Consider the following 12,331-nt stretch of genomic DNA (forward strand, 5'->3'; position numbering starts at 1 on the left):
AATGTATTATTATGTTTATTCTATTGTTTTACTTGGTTTTTTTTATGTCACTCTTTTTGATTGTACAGCTGTTTTTATGTCTTTTTAATCTATTCTTGTATTTTAGTCTATCATTTTGCTTTTTTATTCTTCTGTACGACATTGTTTTTAATTGTAAAGCTGTTTTAAATGTCTTCAGTCTATTCTTGTATTTTATTCTTTTATTTATTTATTTTTTTACCTGTAAGTCGCTTTGAAAAAAAGCATCTTCCAAATGCATAAATGTAAATGTAAAAACTCATCTAAAACATCAGAAAATAACTTGTACTACTTCACAAGTGTTGAAGAGATCAGAATGCAGTACACAGTAAAAGGAATGTTATCAGTTACAATTACTTTGTATAATATTTATATAATTATATTACAGTTACTAATCAAAATATTGGTGATTACAAAATATTTACAGACATATTCTTTTAAGTAAAAAGCTTATATGTATTCTTCTCTTCTTAGTACTGTACCGTGTTTTAGGCCTATGCAGCTTTATTGTCCCGTTTTAAATGTCATCAGTAAGCAATTAATACATTAATAACACAATTAATTCATTTCTAACAGTGGGACTAAAGTATAGGCTGTTAAATTCCAAAAGTACCCCCCCCCCCACCCCCAACACATGTGACAGACAGCAGGGGAATGAACGGATCCTGCACAAATACAACGGAGTGAAGAAGTCAGCAGAGTGTTACAACAGAGCAACGGCTGATAAAATACTGTGTTCTTCAACTTGTGTACGACGACACCCAGAGTATTCATGTTCCATCTTTATTTAGTCAGAATGAAACTGCATCTTGCCGGTTCTGTTTTGACTGTGCTTTCCTGCACATACTGCCTTTTTTTTTTTTTTTTTTTTTTTAACTATTTTTATTTTTTCAGTTGAAATGCCTGCGCTGCAACTCACAATTTGAACTGTTTTGACTGATTTTAATCAAGACTGTTTTTACCTTTAATTTTAACTGTCTTTTAACTGTTTTTGCTAAAATTAATTTGTTTTTGATCATCTAATAGTTTTCTATACTATGTTGCTAATAAATGTTTATTTCAGATGGCATTTAGTCTATATAATGTATATTATTATGGACGGAGGCAGTAAATCCAGGTGTAGATTACTGCAGAAAGTGAGAATTTTATTTTCCTTGGTCAGGATATGTACAGTCAGTCCAGCTTAGATTTACAAGGCTGACAATTAAAACTGAACAAACAAGAACTCAAACTATGAATTATGAAAGAGCTGCAGCATCTGAAACTGACCACAATGAATATTTGACAGATAAACAGAACCACAGTGCTTCAGTTTCAGCTTCAGAGTTTGTCATGTCTTTTATGGATTATGACTGTCTCTGTCAACTCACCATAAATTTTTTATTAGTAAGTTTTTATTTTTTATCAATTACTAGAAATTTCAGGCGACCCCATTTGAATTCCAGGTGACCCCATGTGGGGTCCCGACCCCAAGGTTGAAAAACACTGTTCTATGCCTTTGTAAAGCACTTTGAATTAGGGCTGCAGGATCCTGGAAAAAACTGACATTGCAATTTTTTTAAACCCTGCAATGTATATATATATATATATATATATATATATATATATATATATATATATATATACACAGGGTGGGTGGGGAAGCAAAATTTACAATCATACCTAACACTATTATCCATACCTTTTCAGAAACTTTTGCCCATATGAGTAATCAGGAAAGCAAACGTCAAAGAGTGTGTGATTTGCTGAATGCACTCGTCACACCAAAGGAGATTTCAAAAATAGTTGGAGTGTCCATAAAGACTGTTTATAATGGAAAGAAGAGAATGACTATGAGCAAAACTATTACGAGAAAGTCTGGAGGATATTATTAAAGAAGAATGGGAGAAGTTGTCACCCGAATATTTGAGGAACACTTGCGCAAGTTTCAGGAAGCGTGTGAAGGCAGTTATTGAGAAAGAAGGAGGACACAGAATAGAAACATTTTCTATTATGTCAATTTTCTTGTGGCAAATAAATTCTCATGACTTTCAATAAACTAATTGGTCATACACTGTCTTTCAATCCCTGTCTCAAAATATTGTAAATTTTGCTTCCCCACCCTGTATATATATATTGCGATACGAAATAGCTTTGTGGTGCCGACATAAATGCTCAAACAAATTAGTTGTTTCCTCTCATTGTGGCAACCATTGCAAGGCACTGTCGCCAGTCTGTTGGGTTGAGAGTATATTTCGACCGGCTCAATTTGTAAAGTGTCATGAGATAACTTTTGATATGATTTGGCGCTACATAAATGAAATTTGATTGAATTTGATTGAGAACACGCGTTTCAATATCATCCTTCTTGTAGCCGAAATAATTCCAGATGATGTTGCTTTTTCTTTTTCTTCATTTTCAGTGATTTTCTCTGGTTTGTTGCTCATCTTTTTTAATGTTGTTACCAGCGACTCACTCCGTGTGCAGGGGCGTGGCCTGCTTCTGCAAACTGATAAAGAAAGATTGTGATTGGTGGATCACTGCGTACAGTGTGTGTCAGGTACCCAGGATGGAATTAGACGAGAACACGTTGAGTTCATTTACCTCCTACATTACAGGACCTGCGATGCAACTATTGCACACACGGACATTGCGGTGACGATGCTCAAACGATATATTGTGCTGCTCTACTTTGAATTACCTCGTGTATGAATGGTGCAGTACAAATAAATTGGCTTTTCTTTGATGAGGATCGCTTGTGTGCGTGTCTCAAAAAGATGCACACTAGTAAATCATGAAAATTCCATGAGGAAACGGGGACTATCGGTTTGAAACTAGGCTGACTCATTAGGAAGCAGCAGTTTTCACCCGTCAACCACCACACACAGATGCTTTTTATCCCACCCCCATGTCTCATCGTGGTCATAGATCTCCCCCTGCCAACCTTCGCTGTGTAACCTTCCACTGGCCTCCCTGTGTTCAGTGAAACAGTCCTGGTTAAGTGGTGGGATGCCAGATTGCATGGCTGCTATGTGCCAAATGAAAAGCTTGAAAGATATGCATCAAGTGCTGAATAAAGCAATAAGACCCAGTGGAATGTGAAACAATGGCTCCTTCCAGGTGGTGGAGTGCTGTGAGAGGAGTGGGGGGAATTGGATGAGACAGAAAGCTCGTCTGGCTGCCTGGCTGTTAGCATTGGACTTGGCAGCTCTCTGCCAGTGTAGCGCTGACAGGCAGGCACGCCTGTCACACCACATAAGTGCCTCCTCGCACAAGCCCCGAGCCCCGTAGGGCAGGTCGACTCTCCTGCCTTCAGCTCACAGACCCGGCCCCACACTCAGGCCACAGATCATACAGGGGGCATGTGTCACAGCCTTTATATGGCTGAAAAACTCTGTAAGGTGAGAGAAAGGCCACCGGTGGCATTATAGCACCGTCCGCCGAAGAGTGGTCCCTAAACTACTCAACTACTGCGTTTAATTAGGAGGGCAGCTGCGAGGATTAACTTGTGCTCGAGGTTTATTTCAGCAAATAGGGAAAGTAATAGAATGACAGTGACTACAGCAACGGAAATATTCAGACATCCAGTTTTACTGCCAGTATGCATGCACACTAATACTACGATCATTATCCGATTTCTGGAGTAATCAGATTATAATAATTAAGTTTAGATAATTAAGATTCTTTATTTCCTCTGCCAGGAGGTATTGTGATCACTTTGCTTTGTGTGTTTGTTTGTTTTTGTGTTTGTTTGTTAGCAACTTTACAGGAAAACTATTCCAACCATCTTTACCAAATCTTCCCCACAGATAGGCCGAGGCTCTGGGACCAACCCATTAAATTTTGGGCTGAGTAGGCCAGAGTTCAAGGTCACAGCAAGGTCACAAAATCTCAAATTTTCCTACAACAATGTTTGGTTTCTAGAGCATAACTCAGGGGTGTCAAAGTCATTTTAGTTCAGGGTCCACATTCAGCTAAATTTGATCTGAAGTGGGCCGAACCAGTAAAATAATAACATAATAATAGATAAATAATGTCAACTCCAAACTTTTCTCTGTTTTAGAGCGAAAAAAGTAAATTTACATTATGAAAAGGTCTACAAACAATCCTTTTAAAAGATGTGAATAACATGAACAAACTCAAAAAAATAAGTGTAATTTTAACAGTGTTCTGCCTCAGTTTATCATTTCTACATGTACATTCTGACTTACAGATCACTGTGGATCTACAAACACACAAAACATTTAGTAACAGACAGAACATTGTTAAAATTGAAAAAAAAAACTTAAGACATTTCAGGTTGTTCATATTTGTTCAGGTTCTTCACATTTTTTTTGCAAAATTATACTTTGTTTTCATGTAAATACATGAAAATATTTACATTTACAAACAGAAAAATTTGGAGTTGTCATTATTTCTATGTTATTATGATAGTATTTTACTGAATCCTGCCCACTGGAGATTGAATTGGTGAGAATGTGGAACCTGAACTAAAAGGATTGTTCATATCTTAGTGTAATTTTTCCATTTCACAAATTCATCCCAAGGGCCAGACTGGACCCTTTGGCGGGCCGGATTTGGCCCCCGGGCCGCATGTTTGACACCTGTGTTCTAGTAAGATGTTCCGTCATTTTCCGGTTTTACGTCTCACGCAACTGCAGAACGTACGCTCAAGTCGGTAGTCGATTTGGTGTGTTTTTCACACTTTTTTGACCGTGTCTGGGAGGTGGTAGCTGACTGATCAGTCGGGCTACCTTTTCTGGTGACGATCGGCAGTGGGCTTGGTGTGTCTTCGCCTTAAATGAGTCCCAGAGCCTTTTGCTGTTTCAACGTTTCAATCCCCTTGGTTCCTTCTTTTATCTGCCTGAACCAAGGGGAGTTTCACCACCGTCATGTCTGTCAGTTCATTATTATTTGGTTTCTAGAGCATAACTGGAAAAGCCATTCAGTACTTTTTCACCAAACAGGCTACAATTTACCAGTTATGCGTTGGATTGGTTCCTTTTGCTATACTGTCCGTCATCTGTACAGGAAGCCATTCTTTTTTTCTTTTTTTTTTTTATGAAGCTCCTCGTAAACAACTCCACTCCTCTGTTTGTTATCAGCGGGCACTAACAGGTACCACTTTTCGATGTTCACTGGGTTATTCTGCTGCATTTCAGTACGTTCTTGAACAAAGCTGACTTTCTACCAAAGGGAATCTAGCACAAAAATACAACCTTTCTCTCTCCGTTGCCACTGAGCCGTGACAGGAAAAAGTAGTATATTTTGATGAATGCATTGTGAAACCCCTAGAGACATAACAGCAGTAAATGCAATTCATAGGAAGTGACCCAAAAATTCAATTTAGATGTCAAAAAGTGTGCTTGATGAAGTCAGTTTTGAATGGGAAATGTATTCAAATCATCAAGCCCATTTGTTTCTTATGACACAGGGCGTTATTTCCATATGTCGAACACTTCGTCTACTTTATGCATCCACAACAGATCTCTGTTCTTGTGTTTGTGTGTTTCCGTCAGTCTGTTCATGTTAATCTCTGGATTTCATTCTGGCCATCGAAAGCCCCCTGATATGGTGGCCCAGAGGTGCAACAGCCCAAAAAATTATCTACAATAAGAAAAAAAAAAAAAAGAGTACAGCACAAAAAATTATCCACTATAAGAAAAAAAAGAGAACAACCCAAAAAATTATCCACTATAAGAAAAAAAAGAGAACAGCCCAAAAAATTATCCACTATAAGAAAAAAAGAGAACAGCCCAAAAAATTATCCACTCTAAGAAAAAAAGAGAACAGCCCAAAAAGTTATCCACTATAAGAAAAAAAAGAGAACAGCCCAAAAAATTTACTACAAGAAAAAAAGAGAACTGCCCAAAAAATTATCCACTACAAGAAAAAGAGACCAGCCCAAAAAACCATCTACTATAAGAAAAAAAGATAACAGTCCAAAAAATTATCCACTATAAGAAAAAAAAGAGAACAGCCCAAAAAATTATCCACTCCAAGAAAAAAAGAGAACAGCCCAAAAAATTATCCACTCTAAGAAAAAAAAGAGAACAGCCCAAAAAGTTATCCACTATAAGAAAAAAAAAGAGAACAGCCCAAAAAATTATCTACTACAAGAAAAAAAGAGAACTGCCCAAAAAATTATCCACTACAAGAAAAAGAGACCAGCCCAAAAAATCATCTACTATAAGAAAAAAAGATAACAGTCCAAAAAATTATCCACTATAAGAAAAAAAAGAGAACAGCCCAAAAAATTCTCCACTCCAAGAAAAAAAGAGAACAGCCCAAAAAATTATCCACTCTAAGAAAAAAGAGAACAGCCCAAAAAGTTATCCACTCTTATAGTGGATAACTTTAAAAAAAAAAAAAAAAAAAAGAGAACAGCCCAAAAAATTATCCACTCCAAGAAAAAAAGATAACAGCCCAAAAAAATTATCCACTATAAGAAAAAAAAGAGAACAGCCCAAAAAATTATCCACTATAAGAAAACAAAAGAGAACAGCCCAAAAAGTTATCCACTCTAAGAAAAAAAAAGAGAACAGCCCAAAAAATTATCCACTATAAGAAAAAAAAGAGAACAGCCCAAAAAATTATCCACTATAAGAAAAAAAAAGAGAACCCAAAAAATTATCCACTATAAGAAAAAAAAAGAGAACAGCCCAAAAAATTATCTACTATAAGAAAAAAAAGAGAACAGCCCAAAAAATTATCCACTACAAGAAAAAAAAGAGAACAGCCAAAAAAAATTATCCACTATAAGAAAAAAAGAGAACAGCCCAAAAAATTATCCACTATAAGAAAAAAAATATAATAGCCAAAAAAATTATCCACTAAAAGAAAAAAAAGAGAACAGCCTAAAAAATTATCCACTATAAGAAAAAAAGAGAATAGTCCGAAAAATTATCCACAGTAAGAAAAAAACAGAGAACAACCCAAAACATTATCAATTATAAGAAAAAAAAATAGAACAGCCCGAAAAATTATCCACTATAAGAAAAAAAGAGAACAGCCCAAAAAATTATCCACTATAAGAAATAAAAGAGAACAGCCCTAAAAGTTATCCACTGTAAGAAAAAAAGAGAACAGCCCAAAAAATTATCTACTACAAGAAAAAAATTAGAAAAGCCCAAAAAATGATCTATTATAAGAAAAAAAAATAACAGCCAAAAAAATTATCCACTACAAGAAAAAAAAAGAGAACAGCCCAAAAAGTTATCCACTATAACAAAAAAAAGATAACATCCCAAAAATTATCCACTATTTTTAGAATAGCTTTATTTTTTGCGCACAGACCTCCACTTCGGCTGAGTTACTTCTTTAGCATTAGCCACATTAGCTCAAGGCCTTAAAAATTTTAAGCCTATGTCAAAAAGTGTGCTTGATGAAGTCAGTTTTGAAAGGGAAATGTATTCAAATCATCAAGCCCATTTGTTTCTCATGACACAGGGCGTTATTTCCATATGTCGAACACTTTGTCTACTTTATGCATCCACAACAGACCTCTGTTCTTGTGTTTGTGTGTTTCCGTCAGTCTGTTCCCGACCTGGGAATATCTTCGTTTGTTGAGATTACCTTACCATGACCTTTACTGTTGAGGCTTGATGTTTGCATAGCCTGCCCCTGTTGTTTTGACTAGCGCTGTGCAAGCAACAGCTCTCACAGCTTGTTATCCTCATGAAGGCATCTGAAAAGTTTTTTAATTAGTTCTCTGACATTTAAATAAATAAATAAATAAATAAATAAAACTATCTGCCATTTCCACTGGTGGCTTGTAACGTAGCATTTGTAACATATGTTATTCCTCGCTTAGATGCTGAGATACAGGCAAAACATTTTGACAAGGGAAGAAAACAAGCCAAATATTAATATTCATCAGGCCTTGTGAAGAATTGAAAAAGATGAGACAGCGGATTTTCATTTTCCCATGGCTTGGAAAGGCTCTTCTGCAATATTATAAATCTAATTTAATGCCTAAAATCCTTCTGGTTGTGTTTGCTGAGTTTCATTGTCTCCGTATTGATCTTTCTTAGCACTTATAGGAAATCAAAGTCACCTGGAAATGGGAACTCATTTGATTTCCTGCAATAAATGTGTCTTTACATACATGTCTGAGTGGCTTAGTTTTGATGCTTTCAGGGGTTTGGGGAGCCGGCGTATTGATTTTAGGTGGTTTTTGAAATGGTAAAGGAAGACAAAGCAGTCTGGCTATGTCTTGTAGCCCTCACTTGCATATTTCAGACACACTTTCTAACAAGCTGTCTGGTTAAATGTTTTTCAGACGAAGAAATTACAGTATCAATTGAAAGTGACTTTATAGAGCGCAGGTGTCAAACATGCGGCCCGGGGACCAAATCCGGCCCACCAAAGGGTCCAGTCCAGGCCCTGGGATGAATTTGTGAAATGCAAAAATTACACTGAAGATATTAACAATCAATGGTGCCAAAATCATTTTAATTCAGGTTCCATATACAGTCCAATTAGATTTCAAGTGGGTTAGGGCAGTAAAATATTATCATAATAACCTATAAATAATGACAACCCCAAATTTTCTCTTTGTTTTTTTGTTGTAAAAAAGTAAAATTACATGAAAATGTTTACATTACCAAACTATATTTTTACAAAAATGTGAATAACCTGAACAAATATGAACAAACAGAAATGTCTTAAGGGAAGTAAATGCAATTTTACCAATATTCTGCCTGTTACTAAATATTTTGTGCTATTGTTAATGCACATGTGTAAATAATAAATGATAAACTGAGGCAGAATATTGTTAAAAGTGCTCTTGTTTTTCTTAAGACAATTCAAATTATTCATGTTATTCAGATTTTTAAGGAAACTTTGTAGATGTAAACCTGACCATAATATAATTGTACTTTTTTCACTGTTATTATTTTAGTGGTCCGGCCCACTGGAGATCAAATTGGGCTGAATGTGGAACTGAACTAAAATGAGTTTGACACCCCTGATCTAAATCATCTATTTTCCTCTATTTAATTTCCTATATCTGGTTCCTGGGATGAATTTGTGAAATGCAAAAATTACACTGAAGATATTAACAATCCTTTTAGTTCAGGTTCCACATTCAGACAAATTCAATCTCCAGTGGGCAGGACCAGTCAAATACTACACTGGGTTACAAAAAAATGTTTTTTGCAAGTTGTCTAGGTTTTTTCAACTGAATTAGGACCATTTTGCACCGCTAAATCCAAAAATGACATCTGTTTTTCTCAATCAGGTCAGGTTTTTTTTAGCAAATTTGATTTTGAAAAATTTGATCTTCTCACAAAATATAATAATTAATACCAAAATAAGATTGGTAAGCACACTTTATGAAACCAAAATAGGTTTATGAAACTTTATGAAACTTGTGACTTGATTCCTGTTAGGTACAATGATGCATTCACCGTGGATGTAGCAGAATACATCAGGCTTATTTTTGCAAGATCTTCTAGTCGAAGCCATTTCATTCACCTGTAATATTAAAAAAAACATTAATCATAAATTGGCAAAAGTAAAATCTTCAGAACTCGTTTACTGCAAGAAATATGAAAGAATTTTGTATCATATGATGTGAAAATGCCCATAAATGTAAGCAAAAATGTTAAAAAGCCAATGTGTAGCATAGTTCAGAAAGTTGACCCGATTGAGCAAAATTCATGTGATTTTTGGATTCAGCACACCAAAATTATCCTAAATCAGCTCAAAAAACTTCAACAATAAATTTGTTGTTGATCAGTGCTATCATAATAACATATAAATAATGACAACTCCAAATTTTTCTCTTTGTAAATGTAAATATTTTCATGTATTTACACTAAAACAAAGCATAATTTTGCACAAAAAAAAAAAAAAAAAGTGAATAACCTGAACAAACATGAACAACCTGAAATGTTTTAAGAGAAGTAAGTGCAATTTTAACATTACAATATTCTGTCTGTTACTAAATGTTTTGTGTGTTTGTAGATCCACTGTGATCTGTATGTTATAATGTACGTGCGTAAATGATAAACCGAGGCAGAATATTGTTAAAATTACACTTATTTTTTCAGTTTGTTCACGTTATTCACATCTTTTGAAAAGATAGTTTGCAGATGTAAACCTTTTCATAATACAAATTCACTTTTTTTTGCTCCAAAACATAAAAAAAAGTTTGGAGTTGACATTATTTCTATATTTTTATGTTATTATTTTACTGGTTCGGCCCGCTGCAGATCAAATTTAGTTGAATGTGGCCCCTGAACTAAAATGAGTTTGACACCCCTGTTATAGAGTGAGAGGAAAAAGCAGATGGGAGGAGCGAAGGTGAAAAGAGGCTCAAAGAAAGATGGAGATTGATGAGATTATCCTTTTGAGATGATGCACTTATAATGGACATGGATTGTATTTATGGTGGGATTGCTTTTATTCAGGGGAATGACCAAAGTGTCATTTCAGTAGAATATGCTTCATACCTCCAATCTGAATACCTTTTTCTTTTTCTCTTTGTTCTTCTTTGACAGATGTGCTTTGGACCGCTGATGATTTCTTCTCCTCTGGCTCAGATTCAATGGCTGACAAAGACTGCATTTTCCACTGGTCTTGATACCGCGAAGCTCAGAAAGACCAATCTCGTTCCCAGTTAAACCACTCTCTGCTCTGCTTGCTCCGCTCTGTCGCTCTGCCAGTCTCCTCTCCTCGGCCCATCACCATGGCTTATTTCCTGGCATTTGCCTTTTTCCTGGTTCTCCAGACATACGGCGCCCCTCCTGACTTTCTCCAAGCGGAATTCGGGATAACAATGGATCCCGTTGACCTTGACCCTGGACTATCCGCCAACGTCTCTTCGGATTTTCCTACGTCTCCGCCGCCGGGGACTAGCAAAAGAGCACCGCACAGCATCATCATCGGAGTACGCAAAGGGGGCACGAGAGCGCTGTTGGAAATGCTAGATATACACCCTGAGGTCGCTGCCGCCGCCACCGAGGTGCACTTCTTCGACTGGGATGAGAATTACGCCAAGGGATTCGAGTGGTACCGTGAGCTGATGCCCTACTCTTACCCCAACCAGATCACAGTGGAGAAAACTCCCGGCTACTTTACATCCGCCCTCGCCCCTGAACGCATCTGTGCCATGAACTCATCCATAAAGCTGCTACTGATCTTGCGAGACCCAGCAGAGCGGGTCGTCTCCGATTACACCCAGGTGTACTTTAACCGGCTAGAAAACCACAAGCCGGTGCAGGCCATCGAGAACCTTCTTGTGCGTAACGGAGCCCTAAATATTCGCTATAAGGCCATTCAGAGGAGCCTCTACGACGTCCACATGCGCAATTGGCTGCGTCACTTCCCTCTGGAGCAGATACACATCGTAGACGGGGACGCTCTGATCCGTGACCCCCTGCCGGAGCTTCAGAAAGTGGAACGCTTCCTCAATTTGCCTCCCAGGATAGTATCCTCCAACTTCTACTTCAACCAGACCAAAGGCTTTTACTGTATCCGAAGTGACGGCCGGGAGCGTTGTCTGCACGAGTCTAAGGGACGTCCCCACCCGGCGGTCAACAGCACCGTCCTCCAGCAGCTCCGGTCCTACCTACAGGAACACAACAGAACCTTCTTCAGGCTGGTGAAGCGTACCTTTGACTGGCAATGAGGAATCCGGATCAAAAAATACCTGACTCAAAGGAGCCTTGTCTACCTTGTCTGTGATGAGCGCTCAAAGGGGGAATAAAGCACTTTACAGAAATGACATTTCAAATCCCCTTTGAATTGCCTCTAAAATATCACTGTTGTGATCCCTGGTTTCAGCACCGACAGTTCCGTATTTACATGATAAGGCAAAAATATTAAAAATTGTAACTAGAGGCGTAAGATTAAATGAAAGAAACTCCAAGCTTAATAAGTCATTCTCTCTGTGCTGGAAGCATTTCAGTGATCAAACTACAGCAAAAACAAGTTTATGGGACTGATGAACTTTTTTTTTTCTCCTCTCTCTTGTTTGATATTCTCGTTCTTGATAATAAATTGTTCTGCTTTCAAATGTACCGGAGAGGTGGCGCGTTAGTCTTTTCGATGTCATTCTGGCCATCCAAAGCCCCCTGATACGGTGGTCCAGAGGTGCAACAGCCCCAAAAATGATCCACTATAAGAAAAAAACAAAGAATACAGCCCCAAAAATTATCCACTATAATAAAAAAAAAGAGTGCAGCCCCAAAAATGATCCACTGTAAGAAAAAAAAAGAGTGCAGCCCCAAAAATGATCCACTGTAAGAAAAAAAAAAAGAGTACTGCCCCAAAAATTATCCACTATAAGAAAAAAAAAAGAGTGCAGCCCCAAAAATGATCCACTATA

At 37.1% G+C, this 12,331-nt stretch overlaps 1 protein-coding gene across 1 annotated transcript in view; it reads left to right on the forward strand.

The window, feature by feature from the left end:
• hs3st1l1 (heparan sulfate (glucosamine) 3-O-sulfotransferase 1-like1) overlaps window positions 1–12,028 on the forward strand; it is a 119,243-nt gene extending 107,215 nt beyond the window's left edge. The window contains exon 2 of the mRNA XM_030156707.1: window positions 10,503–12,028. Coding sequence (XP_030012567.1) covers window positions 10,691–11,632 — 942 coding nt within the window. The 5' untranslated portion in view covers window positions 10,503–10,690 and the 3' untranslated portion in view covers window positions 11,633–12,028. The remainder of the gene's footprint in view (window positions 1–10,502) is intronic.
• The last annotated feature ends 303 nt before the right edge of the window (window positions 12,029–12,331 follow it).

The sequence above is a fragment of the Sphaeramia orbicularis genome, chromosome 15 (genome assembly GCF_902148855.1).
Source record: "Sphaeramia orbicularis chromosome 15, fSphaOr1.1, whole genome shotgun sequence".
NCBI classification, from domain to species: domain Eukaryota; kingdom Metazoa; phylum Chordata; class Actinopteri; order Kurtiformes; family Apogonidae; genus Sphaeramia; species Sphaeramia orbicularis.